The sequence below is a fragment of the Anomaloglossus baeobatrachus genome, chromosome 9 (assembly GCF_048569485.1).
Source record: "Anomaloglossus baeobatrachus isolate aAnoBae1 chromosome 9, aAnoBae1.hap1, whole genome shotgun sequence".
Taxonomy (NCBI): Eukaryota; Metazoa; Chordata; class Amphibia; order Anura; family Aromobatidae; genus Anomaloglossus; species Anomaloglossus baeobatrachus.
The window spans coordinates 106,252,265-106,275,593 of record NC_134361.1 but is presented as its reverse complement, the minus strand read 5'-3'; the positions used below and the strand labels follow the sequence as shown (position 1 = coordinate 106,275,593).

Genomic DNA, 23,329 nt, shown 5'->3' with positions numbered 1-23,329 from the left:
AATCCCACAGGTGAACCTATGTCTCATAATTCCGTGACATCTGGTTTACAAATTAGAAATTTATTTACTGATTACTTTAATTGTTTTGATGATAATAATAATAGTGATGATTGTTAAGATTGTGATGGTTTTTTGTTGATAAAAATATCAAATTATTTTATTATAGGAACTTGGTTAATTTTTCTCAACATCTCTGAGCTTAAATCAAACAAGTATTAAAGGGGAAATGCGTTATTCATAAACTGACATTTCTGTTAGCAACATGGTTTTCTGAATGTTGTATGTATGTGTATGTACATTTCTGTGTTAATATCATGTTTTAGGAAACTTATTTGTAACTTACAACATTAATAATGTTAATCGTCTATTGAAAAAATGCTATATTATTATTAAATATCCAAAATAAACATGTGTTTTTTCTTCAAAAACATAATCTTTTATTACGAATAAGCATATTAATCCATAAATTAAGGATGTTATTTTTTCACATCCACATTAAAAATGTACATATTGTTCATTTTGTGTTAAATTTTTCAAAACGAAAATTTTAATGCTAATCTTCATAACATACAAAATATACTTTACATACAAGAGTCATTGTAAAGAAAATGTGTGCATTGCTTACAATGTTGAAAAATGTCGGCCAATTAAGTTGCTATCATGTTGGACATTGACATAGACCAAAAAATTGTAAGCTGTGTTTTCAGAATATTAGAACTAATCTAACCATCAAATTGGTTGGGTAAAACTGTGTTAATACATTTCCAAACATAAAGGCCATAAAACATATATGTGATCCGTCACTAAGTATAATCACACATTTTTTTGAAATCTTTTCAACTCTGAGTTTGCACATTTTTGGAAATCCCTCTTTTTTAACATTTTGACACATTCATCAGATTTGTTGTTTGATTGTTAAGATTAGCAAAAATGTGCATCACAAGTCAACAAGATCTTCTAGTGAAGTAACCTGAGTGTTGCTGAGTATGTTGTTTTGTGTGGCCTCAGAAATGGTATTTTCAGGAATGGAAGCAGTTGTTTGCTGAACAACATTCCTATTACTAGCTACAGTAGTGTGTGGAACAGTCTGTTGCATGCTGGTTTGTCCCAACACATTGCCTGTGGTTGAGTAGACCTGTGGATCTACATGGGTAATTGGGTATTGTGTGTGTGTATGTTGTTGACCTTGAGGATAGTTGACAGAGGTTTGTAAGTGTGGTGTAGGTAACATAGTTGAGATTGGATAATGAGGCATCATGAATGATTGTGGGTATGTTGAACCTGGAAACAAATTAGGTAAACCACCAATATTTGTGGGTTGAGTAAAGTAACTAGTAGTTTGAGTTGGTTGTAAATTCATATAGTTCAAGGGTTGCTGAGAGGTAGCACTTTGTACTGTGCTTAAGGCACCAGTATTGGTTGCAACATACCCTTGTCTAATTGGTGTTGGGAATAACGTACTTGAAGCCATTGAAGGTTGTCCAGATTGTTGTAATAGTGGATTATTGACTATTACAGTTGCCATTGTTGTTTGTGTTGAAATTGTGTTTTGATTGTCTGTTGTGTTTGGGACTGTATGTTGTTGCATAATGGTACGCCAATTTTCTATGGCCTCATACACTCTCACTGGTTCCTGTTCTGCCTGACTAGCTGACAGTAGGGTCAGCATAGCAGCTCTTTCACGTTCCTGTCTATCTGAAGGAATTTTGGTTAAGCTAGTTGATAAAGAGCGACAAAAACGCTCGGCATCTGTTTCTGGAATTAAAGTGTTCATTATGTGAATAATGCGTGTGTCAATTATTTCCGGTAAGGATCTCATTTCCTCAGGTCTGCGGATTCTTCTTGCACGTAGAGGTTGTGGTGCAAAACGTGGAAGTACATTTGTTTGTGTTGCTTGTGTAGCTGGTGTGGTTGTTTGTTGGGTTGATGAGCCTTGGGTGTTGGTTTGTGCACTCTCTGTCCCACCCTCATGTGATTCAGTTGCTGCATCTTGTTGAGTCTCAGGAATTTCAATGTCTTCTCTGGCAGGTTCTTGTTCTGATGCTGAGGTGGCTGTAGCAGAGGGACCTGCTGTTGGTTCATCATCAGATTCGTCAAGATTATCCTCCGTTCTATAAGAAATGTAAAAACATATTACAATCTTAACATTTATGTTTGTCCAATTTGCTTCAGGGGTTTATTTTTTTTTTTTTTAAAAAAAAAAAAAACTTACTGTGTAACTTCTAAGATGGGTGCTAGGAAGCTTATTTGTTCATAGTAGACATATCTGCGTTTGCGGCCTTGGCTGGATGAGGATGGCATAGGGTTGTACTCCCTTCGGTACTGATCACGGGCTGAACGCCAACGCCTTTTTACCAAGTCAACTGGGGACAATTAACAAATATGTCACTTGCAACATTCTCCATAAATCTGCACACATTAATTTAAATAATGTTTGTGAAATGTAATATACAATTTAACACAATTATGTTGGTCAAATACTTAGGATGAAATATAATTTATTTAGATATTTTTCATTCAGAAACATGTTTAGACATTCACACAAAAACAAATAATATTTCTGAATAATTATATTTTAAGTCATTGTCATCTATATTTAAATTATAATTCGGTGTTTTTGCAATGACATTTGGCTAAAAATTACTCGAAATATTATTTGCTACATGTAGGTAATGATATTGACATGTCATTTTAATCAATTATTTTTAAAAAAAAAAAAAAAAGAAAAATTTTCAAGTGTGATACTAAATTTTGACTAATCCAACAGGGAATTTAAAAACACATGACAGTTTAATCAGTTAATTAAGTAAATTCATGAGGAATTCCAAGTCAGATTACAAATTTAAGTATACTTCGATTTTTTACACTGATGAAAGTTTGGTGATACTATGAAAAAAGTGTACAGGAACTCAATATATTGAGTAGTACATACACCAAATCTTCTCATAGGATTTTACACTAAAAGACAACATAACTATGCCAAAACAATCACAGTTTGAAAGTATGAATAAATCCAAATATAGATATTAAATAAAAAAATATAAAAAAATACAACAACTTACCATATTTAGCACGCTTTGCAGGAGAACATCTAGACCATGCATTATTGGGGTACACTTCCTCAGCTACTTGATTCCAATGGCGATCAACTGTCAGTCGGTCATGGTAACCATCTACACGTGTATCCCATAATGGTGGGTGAGTCTCGACAGCTGTTATAAGTTTCTCCGTGTCCACCCGTGGTGCCATTATTATATTTCGAAGACGAAAGTTTGCTCAAAATAGATCTTGCAATACACAGAACTCCTACTTCTTGCTTGCTCACTCCTTCTGCAAATGCACAGTTAGTTTTGTGCAAGAAAATATGTTAGCAACGCCACCTGAAAGTATTTCAGAGTGTAACAAACTTTCTAATTAAAACACGGACACGGACCACACGGATAGCATACGGAGGCCATCCGTATCACGTACGTGTAAACACGGACCCATAGGATTTAATGGATCCGTGAGGACGTGATGCCGGTGGAAAACGGACATGTCAGCGCTTTTTCGACACGCACAAACGTACGCACGGAACGGACACACGCTCCGTGCGCAAACACTGACGTGAGGCTTTTTAGATTAAAAATAGTATGTCAACATCAGCACGTGTCTCCGGTACGTGCAAAAAATGCCAAAAACGTACCGGAGGCACGGATGTGTGGCACAGGCCTAAAACAGTCCAGATAGTGTCAGACTTCTCATTAATTTTTGCTCCTAAAAACCAGTTAGGTTCTTATTGCGTCCGTGCTTGCATTTAAAAACCGCACGTGTGTGCCTGTCGGTGGCAGCGTACAGGTGCACTTGTGTGCGTTTTTACCAAACTATTATATAACGCACAAGTGTAGTGTATAATACACGTCAGTCAGCAGTGGCTGATAGTGTCAGAGTTCTCATTAATTTTTGCTCCTAAAAACCTGTTAGGTTCTTAGTGCGTCCGTGCTTGCATTTAAAAACCGCACGTGTGTGCCTGTCGGTGGCAGCGTACAGGTGCACTTGTGTGCGTTTTTACCAAACTATTATATAACGCACAAGTGTAGTGTATAATACACGTCAGTCAGCAGTGGCTGATAGTGTCAGACTTCTCATTAATTTTTGCTCCTAAAAACCTGTTAGGTTCTTAGTGCGTCCGTGCTTGCATTTAAAAACCGCACGTGTGTGCCTGTCGGTGGCAGCGTACAGGTGCACTTGTGTGCGTTTTTACCAAACTATTATATAACGCACAAGTGTAGTGTATAATACACGTCAGTCAGCAGTGGCTGATAGTGTCAGACTTCTCATTATTTTTGCTCCTAAAAACCTGTTAGGTTCTTAGTGTGTCCGTGCTTGCATTTAAAAACCGCACGTGTGTGCCTGTCGGTGGCAGCGTACAGGTGCACGATTTGCACAAACTTGGATATAACGCACAAGTCTAGTGAATACACATCAGCACAGCATTGCAAAATGCGCAAGGGCGTTGGCAAGGAACAAGGAAGTGGACGTGATGGTGGTGCAGGCAGAGGCCGAGGTCGTGGGCAAGCTCTAATTTCGCCACAACAAAGGGCCACATCTAGTCGCTCGCACGTCCTGTCCCAAATTCTTGGGGACCGCAGCAGTACACCGCTCTTGAACCAAGGCCAGTGTGAACAGGTTGTTAGTTGGATAGCGGATAATGCTTCCAGTCAGATTGGCACCACCACAAACACTGTGTCTTCCACACGGTCAAGTGTCAGTAGCCGTGATACTGCACCGCACATTTCAGAACCTGATCCTCCTTCCTACCACAAGGCTGAGTACACGTCCTCGGACATTAATGATCCCACACTTGGACACTCGGAAGAGCTGTTCACGTTTCAATTCGCACATTCTGGCCTCTCGCCAGCTCATGTTGAAGTGGGTCAGGAGTAGAGATGAGCGAACCGGTCCCGGTTCGGCTCGAGGTCGGATCGCCAAACGGAGCTCCCGTTCGAGTTCGGCTCGTCGAACGTTCGACGAACCGAACTCGAACTGCATAGGAAACAATGGCAGGCAATCACAAACACAGAAAAACACCTAGAAAACACCCTCAAAGGTGTCCAAAAGGTGACAAACAACTCACAACACATGGGAAAGTGACAAGGACATATACTCATGTGAAAACAAAAGAGCTGGACAAGGAAAAAGAGGAGGACACACAGATATATGAGTATATGCAAGGAAACATCGATTCCATTATTGTGCAACTTGAGCCCTGCTCATTTTAGGCTTCCAATCTGGATAAATTGCCTGAGCTCGCCACGTACGCCTTGGGGATCTTGTCATGTCCTGCAGCCAGCGTTCTCTCGGAACCTGTCTTCAGTGCTGCTGGTGGTCTGCTGGCAGATAAGCACACGCGTCTGTCCACGGACAATGTGGACATGGCTCTCAGAGGACTTTTCTTCCCCTGGGTCAGCCAGGGGACGGGAAAGGCACGCGTATTTTTGAGAGTGCTTCATGCAAAGCATCTTTTTCTTTTTCAAAAGGGGGCTCAACCGATGCCAGTCAAGTGGGGTGTATGTGGCCCAGTTAGTGGAAACGAGGGAGACTGTGGTTGGAGTCCCCTCGCTGTGTCTCTAAAAGAACCAAGATGAACAAGTCATGGCTCTCAGAGGACTTTTCTTCCCCTGGGTCAGCCAGGGGACGGGAAAGGCACGCGTATTTTTGAGAGTGCTTCATGCAAAGCATCTTTTTCTTTTTCAAAAGGGGGCTCAACCGATGCCAGTCAAGTGGGGTGTGTGTGGCCCAGTTAGTGGAAACGAGGGAGACTGTGGTTGGAGTCCCCTCGCTGTGTCTCTAAAAGAACCAAGATGAACAAGTCATGGCTCTCAGAGGACTTTTCTTCCCCTGGGTCAGCCAGGGGACGGGAAAGGCACGCGTATTTTTGAGAGTGCTTCATGCAAAGCATCTTTTTCTTTTTCAAAAGGGGGCTCAACCGATGCCAGTCAAGTGGGGTGTGTGTGGCCCAGTTAGTGGAAACGAGGGAGACTGTGGTTGGAGTCCCCTCGCTGTGTTTCTAAAAGACCCAAAATGAACAAAGCATGGCTCTCAGAGGACTTTTCTTCCCCTGGGTCAGCCAGGGGACGGGAAAGGCACACGTATTTTTGAGAGTGCTTCATGCAAAGCATCTTTTTCTTTTTCAAAAGGGGGCTCAACCGATGCCAGTCAAGTGGGGTGTGTGTGGCCCAGTTAGTGGAAACGAGGGAGACTGTGGTTGGAGTCCCCTCGCTGTGTTTCTAAAAGACCCAAAATGAACAAATCATGGCTCTCAGAGGACTTTTCTTCCCCTGGGTCAGCCAGGGGACGGGAAAGGCACGCGTATTTTTGAGAGTGCTTCATGCAAAGCATCTTTTTCTTTTTCAAAAGGGGGCTCAACTGATGCCAGTCAAGTGGGGTGTGTGTGGCCCAGTTAGTGGAAACGAGGGAGACTGTGGTTGGAGTCCCCTCGCTGTGTCTCTAAAAGAACCAAGATGAACAAGTCATGGCTCTCAGAGGACTTTTCTTCCCCTGGGTCAGCCAGGGGACGGGAAAGGCACGCGTATTTTTGAGAGTGCTTCATGCAAAGCATCTTTTTCTTTTTCAAAAGGGGGCTCAACCGATGCCAGTCAAGTGGGGTGTGTGTGGCCCAGTTAGTGGAAACGAGGGAGACTGTGGTTGGAGTCCCCTCGCTGTGTCTCTAAAAGAACCAAGATGAACAAGTCATGGCTCTCAGAGGACTTTTCTTCCCCTGGGTCAGCCAGGGGACGGGAAAGGCACGCGTATTTTTGAGAGTGCTTCATGCAAAGCATCTTTTTCTTTTTCAAAAGGGGGCTCAACCGATGCCAGTCAAGTGGGGTGTGTGTGGCCCAGTTAGTGGAAACGAGGGAGACTGTGGTTGGAGTCCCCTCGCTGTGTTTCTAAAAGACCCAAAATGAACAAATCATGGCTCTCAGAGGACTTTTCTTCCCCTGGGTCAGCCAGGGGACGGGAAAGGCACGCGTATTTTTGAGAGTGCTTCATGCAAAGCATCTTTTTCTTTTTCAAAAGGGGGCTCAACCGATGCCAGTCAAGTGGGGTGTGTGTGGCCCAGTTAGTGGAAACGAGGGAGACTGTGGTTGGAGTCCCCTCGCTGTGTCTCTAAAAGAACCAAGATGAACAAGTCATGGCTCTCAGAGGACTTTTCTTCCCCTGGGTCAGCCAGAGGACGGGAAAGGCACGCGTATTTTTGAGAGTGCTTCATGCAAAGCATCTTTTTCTTTTTCAAAAGGGGGCTCAACCGATGCCAGTCAAGTGGGGTGTGTGTGGCCCAGTTAGTGGAAACGAGGGAGACTGTGGTTGGAGTCCCCTCGCTGTGTTTCTAAAAGACCCAAAATGAACAAATCATGGCTCTCAGAGGACTTTTCTTCCCCTGGGTCAGCCAGGGGACGGGAAAGGCACGCGTATTTTTGAGAGTGCTTCATGCAAAGCATCTTTTTCTTTTTCAAAAGGGGGCTCAACTGATGCCAGTCAAGTGGGGTGTGTGTGGCCCAGTTAGTGGAAACGAGGGAGACTGTGGTTGGAGTCCCCTCGCTGTGTCTCTAAAAGAACCAAGATGAACAAGTCATGGCTCTCAGAGGACTTTTCTTCCCCTGGGTCAGCCAGGGGACGGGAAAGGCACGCGTATTTTTGAGAGTGCTTCATGCAAAGCATCTTTTTCTTTTTCAAAAGGGGGCTCAACCGATGCCAGTCAAGTGGGGTGTGTGTGGCCCAGTTAGTGGAAACGAGGGAGACTGTGGTTGGAGTCCCCTCGCTGTGTCTCTAAAAGAACCAAGATGAACAAGTCATGGCTCTCAGAGGACTTTTCTTCCCCTGGGTCAGCTAGGGGACGGGAAAGGCACGCGTATTTTTGAGAGTGCTTCATGCAAAGCATCTTTTTCTTTTTCAAAAGGGGGCTCAACCGATGCCAGTCAAGTGGGGTGTGTGTGGCCCAGTTAGTGGAAACGAGGGAGACTGTGGTTGGAGTCCCCTCGCTGTGTCTCTAAAAGAACCAAGATGAACAAGTCATGGCTCTCAGAGGACTTTTCTTCCCCTGGGTCAGCCAGGGGACGGGAAAGGCACGCGTATTTTTGAGAGTGCTTCATGCAAAGCATCTTTTTCTTTTTCAAAAGGGGGCTCAACCGATGCCAGTCAAGTGGGGTGTGTGTGGCCCAGTTAGTGGAAACGAGGGAGACTGTGGTTGGAGTCCCCTCGCTGTGTCTCTAAAAGAACCAAGATGAACAAGTCATGGCTCTCAGAGGACTTTTCTTCCCCTGGGTCAGCCAGGGGACGGGAAAGGCACGCGTATTTTTGAGAGTGCTTCATGCAAAGCATCTTTTTCTTTTTCAAAAGGGGGCTCAACCGATGCCAGTCAAGTGGGGTGTGTGTGGCCCAGTTAGTGGAAACGAGGGAGACTGTGGTTGGAGTCCCCTCGCTGTGTCTCTAAAAGAACCAAGATGAACAAGTCATGGCTCTCAGAGGACTTTTCTTCCCCTGGGTCAGCTAGGGGACGGGAAAGGCACGCGTATTTTTGAGAGTGCTTCATGCAAAGCATCTTTTTCTTTTTCAAAAGGGGGCTCAACCGATGCCAGTCAAGTGGGGTGTGTGTGGCCCAGTTAGTGGAAACGAGGGAGACTGTGGTTGGAGTCCCCTCGCTGTGTCTCTAAAAGAACCAAGATGAACAAGTCATGGCTCTCAGAGGACTTTTCTTCCCCTGGGTCAGCCAGGGGACGGGAAAGGCACGCGTATTTTTGAGAGTGCTTCATGCAAAGCATCTTTTTCTTTTTCAAAAGGGGGCTCAACCGATGCCAGTCAAGTGGGGTGTGTGTGGCCCAGTTAGTGGAAACGAGGGAGACTGTGGTTGGAGTCCCCTCGCTGTGTCTCTAAAAGAACCAAGATGAACAAGTCATGGCTCTCAGAGGACTTTTCTTCCCCTGGGTCAGCTAGGGGACGGGAAAGGCACGCGTATTTTTGAGAGTGCTTCATGCAAAGCATCTTTTTCTTTTTCAAAAGGGGGCTCAACCGATGCCAGTCAAGTGGGGTGTGTGTGGCCCAGTTAGTGGAAACGATGGAGACTGTGGTTGGAGTCCCCTCGCTGTGTTTCTAAAAGACCCAAAATGAACAAATCATGGCTCTCAGAGGACTTTTCTTCCCCTGGGTCAGCCAGGGGACGGGAAAGGCACGCGTATTTTTGAGAGTGCTTCATGCAAAGCATCTTTTTCTTTTTCAAAAGGGGGCTCAACCGATGCCAGTCAAGTGGGGTGTGTGTGGCCCAATTAGTGGAAACGAGGGAGACTGTGGTTGGAGTCCCCTCGCTGTGTCTCTAAAAGAACCAAGATGAACAAGTCATGGCTCTCAGAGGACTTTTCTTCCCCTGGGTCAGCCAGAGGACGGGAAAGGCACGCGTATTTTTGAGAGTGCTTCATGCAAAGCATCTTTTTCTTTTTCAAAAGGGGGCTCAACCGATGCCAGTCAAGTGGGGTGTGTGTGGCCCAGTTAGTGGAAACGAGGGAGACTGTGGTTGGAGTCCCCTCGCTGTGTTTCTAAAAGACCCAAAATGAACAAATCATGGCTCTCAGAGGACTTTTCTTCCCCTGGGTCAGCCAGGGGACGGGAAAGGCACGCGTATTTTTGAGAGTGCTTCATGCAAAGCATCTTTTTCTTTTTCAAAAGGGGGCTCAACTGATGCCAGTCAAGTGGGGTGTGTGTGGCCCAGTTAGTGGAAATGAGGGAGACTGTGGTTGGAGTCCCCTCGCTGTGTCTCTAAAAGAACCAAGATGAACAAGTCATGGCTCTCAGAGGACTTTTCTTCCCCTGGGTCAGCCAGGGGACGGGAAAGGCACGCGTATTTTTGAGAGTGCTTCATGCAAAGCATCTTTTTCTTTTTCAAAAGGGGGCTCAACCGATGCCAGTCAAGTGGGGTGTGTGTGGCCCAGTTAGTGGAAACGAGGGAGACTGTGGTTGGAGTCCCCTCGCTGTGTCTCTAAAAGAACCAAGATGAACAAGTCATGGCTCTCAGAGGACTTTTCTTTCCCTGGGTCAGCCAGGGGACGGGAAAGGCACACGTATTTTTGAGAGTGCTTCATGCAAAGCATCTTTTTCTTTTTCAAAAGGGGGCTCAACCGATGCCAGTCAAGTGGGGTGTGTGTGGCCCAGTTAGTGGAAACGAGGGAGACTGTGGTTGGAGTCCCCTCGCTGTGTTTCTAAAAGACCCAAAATGAACAAATCATGGCTCTCAGAGGACTTTTCTTCCCCTGGGTCAGCCAGGGGACGGGAAAGGCACGCGTATTTTTGAGAGTGCTTCATGCAAAGCATCTTTTTCTTTTTCAAAAGGGGGCTCAACCGATGCCAGTCAAGTGGGGTGTGTGTGGCCCAGTTAGTGGAAACGAGGGAGACTGTGGTTGGAGTCCCCTCGCTGTGTCTCTAAAAGAACCAAGATGAACAAGCCATGGCTCTCAGAGGACTTTTCTTCCCCTGGGTCAGCCAGAGGACGGGAAAGGCACGCGTATTTTTGAGAGTGCTTCATGCAAAGCATCTTTTTCTTTTTCAAAAGGGGGCTCAACCGATGCCAGTCAAGTGGGGTGTGTGTGGCCCAGTTAGTGGAAACGAGGGAGACTGTGGTTGGAGTCCCCTCGCTGTGTTTCTAAAAGACCCAAAATGAACAAATCATGGCTCTCAGAGGACTTTTCTTCCCCTGGGTCAGCCAGGGGACGGGAAAGGCACGCGTATTTTTGAGAGTGCTTCATGCAAAGCATCTTTTTCTTTTTCAAAAGGGGGCTCAACCGATGCCAGTCAAGTGGGGTGTGTGTGGCCCAGTTAGTGGAAACGAGGGAGACTGTGGTTGGAGTCCCCTCGCTGTGTCTCTAAAAGAACCAAGATGAACAAGTCATGGCTCTCAGAGGACTTTTCTTCCCCTGGGTCAGCCAGAGGACGGGAAAGGCACGCGTATTTTTGAGAGTGCTTCATGCAAAGCATCTTTTTCTTTTTCAAAAGGGGGCTCAACCGATGCCAGTCAAGTGGGGTGTGTGTGGCCCAGTTAGTGGAAACGAGGGAGACTGTGGTTGGAGTCCCCTCGCTGTGTTTCTAAAAGACCCAAAATGAACAAATCATGGCTCTCAGAGGACTTTTCTTCCCCTGGGTCAGCCAGGGGACGGGAAAGGCACGCGTATTTTTGAGAGTGCTTCATGCAAAGCATCTTTTTCTTTTTCAAAAGGGGGCTCAACTGATGCCAGTCAAGTGGGGTGTGTGTGGCCCAGTTAGTGGAAATGAGGGAGACTGTGGTTGGAGTCCCCTCGCTGTGTCTCTAAAAGAACCAAGATGAACAAGTCATGGCTCTCAGAGGACTTTTCTTCCCCTGGGTCAGCCAGGGGACGGGAAAGGCACGCGTATTTTTGAGAGTGCTTCATGCAAAGCATCTTTTTCTTTTTCAAAAGGGGGCTCAACCGATGCCAGTCAAGTGGGGTGTGTGTGGCCCAGTTAGTGGAAACGAGGGAGACTGTGGTTGGAGTCCCCTCGCTGTGTCTCTAAAAGAACCAAGATGAACAAGTCATGGCTCTCAGAGGACTTTTCTTCCCCTGGGTCAGCCAGGGGACGGGAAAGGCACACGTATTTTTGAGAGTGCTTCATGCAAAGCATCTTTTTCTTTTTCAAAAGGGGGCTCAACCGATGCCAGTCAAGTGGGGTGTGTGTGGCCCAGTTAGTGGAAACGAGGGAGACTGTGGTTGGAGTCCCCTCGCTGTGTTTCTAAAAGACCCAAAATGAACAAATCATGGCTCTCAGAGGACTTTTCTTCCCCTGGGTCAGCCAGGGGACGGGAAAGGCACGCGTATTTTTGAGAGTGCTTCATGCAAAGCATCTTTTTCTTTTTCAAAAGGGGGCTCAACTGATGCCAGTCAAGTGGGGTGTGTGTGGCCCAGTTAGTGGAAACAAGGGAGACTGTGGTTGGAGTCCCCTCGCTGTGTCTCTAAAAGAACCAAGATGAACAAGTCATGGCTCTCAGAGGACTTTTCTTGCCCTGGGTCAGCCAGGGGACGGGAAAGGCACGCGTATTTTTGAGAGTGCTTCATGCAAAGCATCTTTTTCTTTTTCAAAAGGGGGCTCAACCGATGCCAGTCAAGTGGGGTGTGTGTGGCCCAGTTAGTGGAAACGAGGGAGACTGTGGTTGGAGTCCCCTCGCTGTGTCTCTAAAAGAACCAAGATGAACAAGTCATGGCTCTCAGAGGACTTTTCTTCCCCTGGGTCAGCTAGGGGACGGGAAAGGCACGCGTATTTTTGAGAGTGCTTCATGCAAAGCATCTTTTTCTTTTTCAAAAGGGGGCTCAACCGATGCCAGTCAAGTGGGGTGTGTGTGGCCCAGTTAGTGGAAACGAGGGAGACTGTGGTTGGAGTCCCCTCGCTGTGTCTCTAAAAGAACCAAGATGAACAAGTCATGGCTCTCAGAGGACTTTTCTTCCCCTGGGTCAGCTAGGGGACGGGAAAGGCACGCGTATTTTTGAGAGTGCTTCATGCAAAGCATCTTTTTCTTTTTCAAAAGGGGGCTCAACCGATGCCAGTCAAGTGGGGTGTGTGTGGCCCAGTTAGTGGAAACGAGGGAGACTGTGGTTGGAGTCCCCTCGCTGTGTCTCTAAAAGAACCAAGATGAACAAGTCATGGCTCTCAGAGGACTTTTCTTCCCCTGGGTCAGCCAGGGGACGGGAAAGGCACGCGTATTTTTGAGAGTGCTTCATGCAAAGCATCTTTTTCTTTTTCAAAAGGGGGCTCAACCGATGCCAGTCAAGTGGGGTGTGTGTGGCCCAGTTAGTGGAAACGAGGGAGACTGTGGTTGGAGTCCCCTCGCTGTGTTTCTAAAAGACCCAAAATGAACAAATCATGGCTCTCAGAGGACTTTTCTTCCCCTGGGTCAGCCAGGGGACGGGAAAGGCACGCGTATTTTTGAGAGTGCTTCATGCAAAGCATCTTTTTCTTTTTCAAAAGGGGGCTCAACTGATGCCAGTCAAGTGGGGTGTGTGTGGCCCAGTTAGTGGAAATGAGGGAGACTGTGGTTGGAGTCCCCTCGCTGTGTCTCTAAAAGAACCAAGATGAACAAGTCATGGCTCTCAGAGGACTTTTCTTCCCCTGGGTCAGCCAGGGGACGGGAAAGGCACGCGTATTTTTGAGAGTGCTTCATGCAAAGCATCTTTTTCTTTTTCAAAAGGGGGCTCAACCGATGCCAGTCAAGTGGGGTGTGTGTGGCCCAGTTAGTGGAAACGAGGGAGACTGTGGTTGGAGTCCCCTCGCTGTGTCTCTAAAAGAACCAAGATGAACAAGTCATGGCTCTCAGAGGACTTTTCTTCCCCTGGGTCAGCCAGGGGACGGGAAAGGCACACGTATTTTTGAGAGTGCTTCATGCAAAGCATCTTTTTCTTTTTCAAAAGGGGGCTCAACCGATGCCAGTCAAGTGGGGTGTGTGTGGCCCAGTTAGTGGAAACGAGGGAGACTGTGGTTGGAGTCCCCTCGCTGTGTTTCTAAAAGACCCAAAATGAACAAATCATGGCTCTCAGAGGACTTTTCTTCCCCTGGGTCAGCCAGGGGACGGGAAAGGCACGCGTATTTTTGAGAGTGCTTCATGCAAAGCATCTTTTTCTTTTTCAAAAGGGGGCTCAACTGATGCCAGTCAAGTGGGGTGTGTGTGGCCCAGTTAGTGGAAACGAGGGAGACTGTGGTTGGAGTCCCCTCGCTGTGTCTCTAAAAGAACCAAGATGAACAAGTCATGGCTCTCAGAGGACTTTTCTTGCCCTGGGTCAGCCAGGGGACGGGAAAGGCACGCGTATTTTTGAGAGTGCTTCATGCAAAGCATCTTTTTCTTTTTCAAAAGGGGGCTCAACCGATGCCAGTCAAGTGGGGTGTGTGTGGCCCAGTTAGTGGAAACGAGGGAGACTGTGGTTGGAGTCCCCTCGCTGTGTCTCTAAAAGAACCAAGATGAACAAGTCATGGCTCTCAGAGGACTTTTCTTCCCCTGGGTCAGCTAGGGGACGGGAAAGGCACGCGTATTTTTGAGAGTGCTTCATGCAAAGCATCTTTTTCTTTTTCAAAAGGGGGCTCAACCGATGCCAGTCAAGTGGGGTGTGTGTGGCCCAGTTAGTGGAAACGAGGGAGACTGTGGTTGGAGTCCCCTCGCTGTGTCTCTAAAAGAACCAAGATGAACAAGTCATGGCTCTCAGAGGACTTTTCTTCCCCTGGGTCAGCTAGGGGACGGGAAAGGCACGCGTATTTTTGAGAGTGCTTCATGCAAAGCATCTTTTTCTTTTTCAAAAGGGGGCTCAACCGATGCCAGTCAAGTGGGGTGTGTGTGGCCCAGTTAGTGGAAACGAGGGAGACTGTGGTTGGAGTCCCCTCGCTGTGTCTCTAAAAGAACCAAGATGAACAAGTCATGGCTCTCAGAGGACTTTTCTTCCCCTGGGTCAGCCAGGGGACGGGAAAGGCATGCGTATTTTTGAGAGTGCTTCATGCAAAGCATCTTTTTCTTTTTCAAAAGGGGGCTCAACCGATGCCAGTCAAGTGGGGTGTGTGTGGCCCAGTTAGTGGAAACGAGGGAGACTGTGGTTGGAGTCCCCTCGCTGTGTCTCTAAAAGAACCAAGATGAACAAGTCATGGCTCTCAGAGGACTTTTCTTCCCCTGGGTCAGCTAGGGGACGGGAAAGGCACGCGTATTTTTGAGAGTGCTTCATGCAAAGCATCTTTTTCTTTTTCAAAAGGGGGCTCAACCGATGCCAGTCAAGTGGGGTGTGTGTGGCCCAGTTAGTGGAAACGAGGGAGACTGTGGTTGGAGTCCCCTCGCTGTGTTTCTAAAAGACCCAAAATGAACAAATCATGGCTCTCAGAGGACTTTTCTTCCCCTGGGTCAGCCAGGGGACGGGAAAGGCACGCGTATTTTTGAGAGTGCTTCATGCAAAGCATCTTTTTCTTTTTCAAAAGGGGGCTCAACCGATGCCAGTCAAGTGGGGTGTGTGTGGCCCAATTAGTGGAAACGAGGGAGACTGTGGTTGGAGTCCCCTCGCTGTGTCTCTAAAAGAACCAAGATGAACAAGTCATGGCTCTCAGAGGACTTTTCTTCCCCTGGGTCAGCCAGAGGACGGGAAAGGCACGCGTATTTTTGAGAGTGCTTCATGCAAAGCATCTTTTTCTTTTTCAAAAGGGGGCTCAACCGATGCCAGTCAAGTGGGGTGTGTGTGGCCCAGTTAGTGGAAACGAGGGAGACTATGGTTGGAGTCCCCTCGCTGTGTTTCTAAAAGACCCAAAATGAACAAATCATGGCTCTCAGAGGACTTTTCTTCCCCTGGGTCAGCCAGGGGACGGGAAAGGCACGCGTATTTTTGAGAGTGCTTCATGCAAAGCATCTTTTTCTTTTTCAAAAGGGGGCTCAACTGATGCCAGTCAAGTGGGGTGTGTGTGGCCCAGTTAGTGGAAATGAGGGAGACTGTGGTTGGAGTCCCCTCGCTGTGTCTCTAAAAGAACCAAGATGAACAAGTCATGGCTCTCAGAGGACTTTTCTTCCCCTGGGTCAGCCAGGGGACGGGAAAGGCACGCGTATTTTTGAGAGTGCTTCATGCAAAGCATCTTTTTCTTTTTCAAAAGGGGGCTCAACCGATGCCAGTCAAGTGGGGTGTGTGTGGCCCAGTTAGTGGAAACGAGGGAGACTGTGGTTGGAGTCCCCTCGCTGTGTCTCTAAAAGAACCAAGATGAACAAGTCATGGCTCTCAGAGGACTTTTCTTTCCCTGGGTCAGCCAGGGGACGGGAAAGGCACACGTATTTTTGAGAGTGCTTCATGCAAAGCATCTTTTTCTTTTTCAAAAGGGGGCTCAACCGATGCCAGTCAAGTGGGGTGTGTGTGGCCCAGTTAGTGGAAACGAGGGAGACTGTGGTTGGAGTCCCCTCGCTGTGTTTCTAAAAGACCCAAAATGAACAAATCATGGCTCTCAGAGGACTTTTCTTCCCCTGGGTCAGCCAGGGGACGGGAAAGGCACGCGTATTTTTGAGAGTGCTTCATGCAAAGCATCTTTTTCTTTTTCAAAAGGGGGCTCAACCGATGCCAGTCAAGTGGGGTGTGTGTGGCCCAGTTAGTGGAAACGAGGGAGACTGTGGTTGGAGTCCCCTCGCTGTGTCTCTAAAAGAACCAAGATGAACAAGTCATGGCTCTCAGAGGACTTTTCTTCCCCTGGGTCAGCCAGAGGACGGGAAAGGCACGCGTATTTTTGAGAGTGCTTCATGCAAAGCATCTTTTTCTTTTTCAAAAGGGGGCTCAACCGATGCCAGTCAAGTGGGGTGTGTGTGGCCCAGTTAGTGGAAACGAGGGAGACTGTGGTTGGAGTCCCCTCGCTGTGTTTCTAAAAGACCCAAAATGAACAAATCATGGCTCTCAGAGGACTTTTCTTCCCCTGGGTCAGCCAGGGGACGGGAAAGGCACGCGTATTTTTGAGAGTGCTTCATGCAAAGCATCTTTTTCTTTTTCAAAAGGGGGCTCAACCGATGCCAGTCAAGTGGGGTGTGTGTGGCCCAGTTAGTGGAAACGAGGGAGACTGTGGTTGGAGTCCCCTCGCTGTGTCTCTAAAAGAACCAAGATGAACAAGTCATGGCTCTCAGAGGACTTTTCTTCCCCTGGGTCAGCCAGAGGACGGGAAAGGCACGCGTATTTTTGAGAGTGCTTCATGCAAAGCATCTTTTTCTTTTTCAAAAGGGGGCTCAACCGATGCCAGTCAAGTGGGGTGTGTGTGGCCCAGTTAGTGGAAACGAGGGAGACTGTGGTTGGAGTCCCCTCGCTGTGTTTCTAAAAGACCCAAAATGAACAAATCATGGCTCTCAGAGGACTTTTCTTCCCCTGGGTCAGCCAGGGGACGGGAAAGGCACGCGTATTTTTGAGAGTGCTTCATGCAAAGCATCTTTTTCTTTTTCAAAAGGGGGCTCAACTGATGCCAGTCAAGTGGGGTGTGTGTGGCCCAGTTAGTGGAAATGAGGGAGACTGTGGTTGGAGTCCCCTCGCTGTGTCTCTAAAAGAACCAAGATGAACAAGTCATGGCTCTCAGAGGACTTTTCTTCCCCTGGGTCAGCCAGGGGACGGGAAAGGCACGCGTATTTTTGAGAGTGCTTCATGCAAAGCATCTTTTTCTTTTTCAAAAGGGGGCTCAACCGATGCCAGTCAAGTGGGGTGTGTGTGGCCCAGTTAGTGGAAACGAGGGAGACTGTGGTTGGAGTCCCCTCGCTGTGTCTCTAAAAGAACCAAGATGAACAAGTCATGGCTCTCAGAGGACTTTTCTTCCCCTGGGTCAGCCAGGGGACGGGAAAGGCACACGTATTTTTGAGAGTGCTTCATGCAAAGCATCTTTTTCTTTTTCAAAAGGGGGCTCAACCGATGCCAGTCAAGTGGGGTGTGTGTGGCCCAGTTAGTGGAAACGAGGGAGACTGTGGTTGGAGTCCCCTCGCTGTGTTTCTAAAAGACCCAAAATGAACAAATCATGGCTCTCAGAGGACTTTTCTTCCCCTGGGTCAGCCAGGGGACGGGAAAGGCACGCGTATTTTTGAGAGTGCTTCATGCAAAGCATCTTTTTCTTTTTCAAAAGGGGGCTCAACCGATGCCAGTCAAGTGGGGTGTGTGTGGCCCAGTTAGTGGAAACGAGGGAGACTGTGGTTGGAGTCCCCTCGCTGTGTCTCTAAAAGAACCAAGATGAACAAGCCATGGCTCTCAGAGGACTTTTCTTCCCCTGGGTCAGCCAGAGGACGGGAAAGGCACGCGTATTTTTGAGAGTGCTTCATGCAAAGCATCTTTTTCTTTTTCAAAAGGGGGCTCAACCGATGCCAGTCAAGTGGGGTGTGTGTGGCCCAGTTAGTGGAAACGAGGGAGACTGTGGTTGGAGTCCCCTCGCTGTGTTTCTAAAAGACCCAAAATGAACAAATCATGGCTCTCAGAGGACTTTTCTTCCCCTGGGTCAGCCAGGGGACGGGAAAGGCACGCGTATTTTTGAGAGTGCTTCATGCAAAGCATCTTTTTCTTTTTCAAAAGGGGGCTCAACTGATGCCAGTCAAGTGGGGTGTGTGTGGCCCAGTTAGTGGAAACGCGGGAGACTGTGGTTGGAGTCCCCTCGCTGTGTCTCTAAAAGAACCAAGATGAACAAGTCATGGCTCTCAGAGGACTTTTCTTCCCCTGGGTCAGCCAGGGGACGGGAAAGGCACGCGTATTTTTGAGAGTGCTTCATGCAAAGCATCTTTTTCTTTTTCAAAAGGGGGCTCAACCGATGCCAGTCAAGTGGGGTGTGTGTGGCCCAGTTAGTGGAAACGAGGGAGACTGTGGTTGGAGTCCCCTCGCTGTGTCTCTAAAAGAACCAAGATGAACAAGTCATGGCTCTCAGAGGACTTTTCTTCCCCTGGGTCAGCCAGGGGACGGGAAAGGCACGCGTATTTTTGAGAGTGCTTCATGCAAAGCATCTTTTTCTTTTTCAAAAGGGGGCTCAACCGATGCCAGTCAAGTGGGGTGTGTGTGGCCCAGTTAGTGGAAACGAGGGAGACTGTGGTTGGAGTCCCCTCGCTGTGTTTTACATGCTTTTAGAAGGGCATGACATGGCTTGGAGGTTGACTTTCATCATCTGCAAACTGTTGGCTACCAAAATGCTGCCTTTCCAACAAATGTGGTTATAGACAATGAGGAACATACTGATGAAGATGAGACGCAGATACTCGATTGGGATGACAACTTAAATATTCGGTCAGGGCAAGAAGAGGCTCTGTCTGAGGGGGAGGGGAGTGCAAACACAACAATTGATGATGAAGTCCTAGATCCCACCTACTGTCAACCCACAGTCAGACACTCGAGGAGGTCAACAGAGGCGGTGGAGGAGGATGCAACCGACGTCGAAGTAACCTTGCGCCTTCCTGGACACAGTCGGAGCACTGGTAGCACGTCTACAACTGCATCCTCAGCCAACACTCTGCCTCTGAGCATTATTCGGGGTGGATCAACAGGTCGCATGGCCTCTAAGCCTTGCCTAGCCTGGTCCTTTTTTGACATAAAAAAAGATCGCCCTAATTATGTGATCTGTAACATTTGGCATGGTTATCTTAGTAGAGGTCAAAACCTCAGCAGTTTGACAACTTCTTCCATGAATCGTCACATGAATAAATATCATATGGCCTGGTGGGAAGCTCACCGTGCTGCAATGCGGCCTAGCGGAGCCAACCATCCACCGCCTGCCCCTTCCAGTGCATCCGCGCGCTCGTCATCTTCTAGGACTGTGGGGACAGCTGTCACACCTGTTTTTCCACCCACAACTTCCACCACTGTAACCGCAACAGGCAGTTTGCTTGGTAGGTCGTCAGTTGGTTTGGAAGGGGAAACAAGTGATTGTCTACAGCTCTCTCAAACATCGATAGCACCAACGTTGGATGAAGGCAACATCATGTCTCCGCCTGCACTTTCCTCACAAACCTGCATTTTTCCAGGGACACCCTACTCAACACCGTCTACACACAGCAGCCAGATCTCTGTCCCTCAGATGTGGTCAAATAAAAGGCCACTTCCTGCGACCCATGACAAAGCTAAGAGGTTGACTCTATCCCTCTGTAAGCTGTTGGCTACCGAAATGCTGCCTTTCCGCCTAGTGGACACACAGGATTTTAGAGACCTTATGTCTGTCGCTGTGCCCCAGTACCAGATGCCTAGTCGCCACTACTTCTCTAAGAAAGGTGTGCCCGCGCTACACCAGCATGTCACACACAACATCACCGCTTCCTTGAGAAACTCTGTGTGTGAACGGGTGCATTTCATCACCGATACTTGGACCAGTAAGCATGGACAGGGACGTTACATGTCGCTGACTGGCCACTGGGTAACTATGGTGATAGATGGTGAAGGGTCTGCTGCACAAGTCTTGCCGTCCACACGACTTGTGTGTCAATCCTCTGTCTGTCCAAGTTCCGCCACTGCTTCTGCATCCTCCACCTCATCTGGGTCCTCCACCTCCGCCCCAAGCCTGCCTGGTCAGGCCACCAGCGTTCTCACTGCGCAGAAGGAATCACGCAACCCTCATTACTATGCTGGCAGCAGAGCGCAACGGCATCAGGCGGTCTTTAGCTTGACATGTCTTGGGAATAAGAGTCACACAGCTGAGGAGTTGTGGTCAGCTCTGCGGTCCGAGTTTCATAAATGGTTGTCTCCACTCAACCTGCTGCCTGGTAAGGCCGTGTGCGACAATGCTGCAAACCTGGGTGCGGCACTTCGCCTGGGCAAGGTGACACACGTACCTTGTATGGCTCACGTGTTGAACCTTGTCGTCCAGCAATTTTTAACACACTATCCCGGCCTAGATGGCCTTCTGAACAGGGCACGAAAACTGTCTGCTCACTTCCGCCGTTCAAGCGCCGCAGCTGAGCGACTTGCATCGCTCCAGAATTCTTTCGGCCTGCCGGTTCATCGCCTGAAATGCGATGTGGCGACACGCTGGAATTCAACTCTCCACATGTTACAGCGACTGTGGCAGCACCGCAGAGCCATGGTGCAATACGTCATGACGTATAGCCTGGGCCAACGAGATGCAGAGGTGGGGCAGATCACCCTGATGGAGTGATCTCAGATCAAGGACCTATGCACCCTTCTGCACAGTTTCGACATGGCGACGAATATGTTTAGCGCTGACAATGCCATTATCATCATGACGATTCCAGTCATTTACATGCTGGAGCACACGCTAAACACTATTCGGAGTCAGGGGGTGGGACAACAGGAAGGGGAGGAACTACAGGAGGATTCATATGCGCAAGACACAACAACATCACCAAGGTCCAGACGTTCATCATCACCAACGCGGCAGGCATGGGACCATGGGGGACAGGGATCAACAAGGGTGCATGGTAGCAGGAGAGATGTTGAGGAAGGTGCAGGAGGACATGAAGATATGGAGGACGAACTGTCCATGGACATGGAAGACTCAGCAGATGAGGGGGAGCTTGGTCAAATTTCAGTTGAAAGAGGTTGGGGGGAGATGTCAGAGGAAGAAAGAACGGTTAGCACCTCTATGCCACAAACACAGCGTGGACTTGGTCCGCATGGCTGCGCAAGACACATGAGTGCCTTCTTGTTGCACTACCTCCAACATGACCCTCGTATTGTCAAAATTAGAAGTGATGATGACTACTAGCTTGCCACACTATTAGATCCCCGGTACAAGTCCAAATTTTGTGACATAATTCCACCCATAGAAAGGGACGCACGTATGCAGGAGTATCAGCAGAAGCTGTTACTCGATCTTAGCTCGGCTTTTCCACCAAACAACCATGCAGGTGAAGGGAGTGATTCTTCCAGTTGGAACTTGACAAACATGGGACGGCCTCGTCATCTTCAACAGTCTACCCGTACCAGTAGGACCGGATCTGGTGCTGGTAACAGCAATTTTATGGAATCTTTTAATAATTTTTTTAGACCCTCCTTTGCAAGGCCACCAGAGACAACAAGTCTGACACATAGTCAACGGATGGAGAGGATGATACAGGAGTATCTCCAAATGAACATCGATGCAATGACTTTTCAAATGGAGCCTTGCTCCTTTTGGGCTTCAAATCTAGAAAAATGTCCAGAGCTCTCCAGTTACGCCTTGAAGATTTTGTCGTGTCCAGCTGCCAGCGTTGTCTCTGAACGTGTCTTCAGTGCTGCTGGGTGTGTGCTGACAGATAAGCGCACGCGTCTGTCCAGTGACAATGTGGACAGACTGACGTTCATCAAAATGAACAAGTCATGGATCCAGAATGAATTTACTACCCCTGTGTCATCCTGGGGAGAGTAAATGCTTGTGGATTTGGAATGTGCTTGATGCAAATCAAAACATCCTGTTTGCAACTAGGGCACAAGTGCTGCCACTGAATGGGTGGGTGTGTGTGGGGCACAATTTTTGGAAAAAAGGGAGGCTCCGCTTGGAGTAACCCTTGCTTACATTGTTTTTAAAAGGAGACAAGATGACCAAGTCATGGTTCAGCAAAGACTTTATCTACCTACCCCGGTGTCATGCTGGTGACGGTTAATTATGGCGTATTTTTGAATGTGCTTGATGCAAATCAAAACATCCTGTTTGCAGCTATGGCACAAGTGCTGCCACTGATGGGGTGTCTGTGTGCCCAATTTTTGGAAAAAAGGTAGACTCCGCTTGGAGTAACCCTTGCTTGCTGTGTTTTTTAAAAATGATACAAGATGAACAGATCTGAAGGCAAGATGAAGGCAACATCATGTCTCCGCCTGCACTTTCCTCACAAACCTGCATTTTTCCAGGGACACCCTACTCAACACCGTCTACACACAGCAGCCAGATCTCTGTCCCTCAGATGTGGTCAAATAAAAGGCCACTTCCTGCGACCCATGACAAAGCTAAGAGGTTGACTCTATCCCTCTGTAAGCTGTTGGCTACCGAAATGCTGCCTTTCCGCATGGTGGACACACAGGATTTTAGAGACCTTATGTCTGTCACTGTGCCCCAGTACCAGATGCCCAGTCGCCACTACTTCTCTAAGAAAGGTGTGCCTGCGCTACACCAGCATGTCGCACACAACATCACCGCTTCCTTGAGAAACTCTGTGTGTGAACAGGTGCATTTCACCACCGATACTTGGACCAGTAAGCATGGATAGGGACGTTACATGTCGCTGACTGGGCACTGGCAAACTATGGTGAGAGATGGAGAAGGGTCTGCTGTACAAGTCTTGCCGTCCCCACGAGTTGTTTCAATCCTTGTTCTGTATGTAGAAGTTAATACACTGCTTCTGCCTCTTCAACCTCGTGTGGGTCCTCCACCTTGGCGCAAACCCTGTGTGGTCAGGCCACCCTTCCTTGCAACTGCGCACAAGGACTACCACACACCTCCTTACTATGCTGGCAGCAGAGCTCAATGCCATCAGGCGGTCAAAGTTTTACTTTGAAATGTATGGGAAATGTGAGTCACACCGCTATTCCAGAGAATAGTAGTCAGGCAGGGTCAAAACATTAATTGAGGAACAGGAACAGAATGGGACGGCCATGACTTAATCAGAAAACAAGCAGAGGTGAAATGCGGATCGGCCAACAAGGTACATAAACAGCAAGCAGGAAAAGTAGTCAGGTAACAAGCACACAAAATCATAAAACTGAACTGGGGGTAAAATTAACCAGAGGTTCATAGCTATGTCTGGCAGTGGTCTGCAGACAGGATGGGCATAAAAAAGGGTGTGGTGTCTTCACATTGGTTGTAGCTGAATGATGGTATTTCATCTGTGAGATACCCACCACCTACATTCAGCCAGAGATTCTGCATCTGTCAA

The 23,329-nt window shown here is 47.8% G+C and overlaps 1 protein-coding gene across 1 annotated transcript in view; it reads right to left on the bottom strand.

Moving 5' to 3' along the window:
* Window positions 1–23,329, bottom strand: part of LOC142251834 (uncharacterized) — a 132,392-nt gene that overhangs the window by 22,956 nt on the left and 86,107 nt on the right. Inside the window, exons 4-5 of the mRNA XM_075324881.1 lie at window positions 2,213–2,363; window positions 1,656–2,111 (exon numbers count right to left, since the gene is read on the bottom strand). Of these exons, the coding sequence (XP_075180996.1) occupies window positions 1,656–2,111; window positions 2,213–2,363 (607 nt within the window). The remainder of the gene's footprint in view (window positions 1–1,655; window positions 2,112–2,212; window positions 2,364–23,329) is intronic.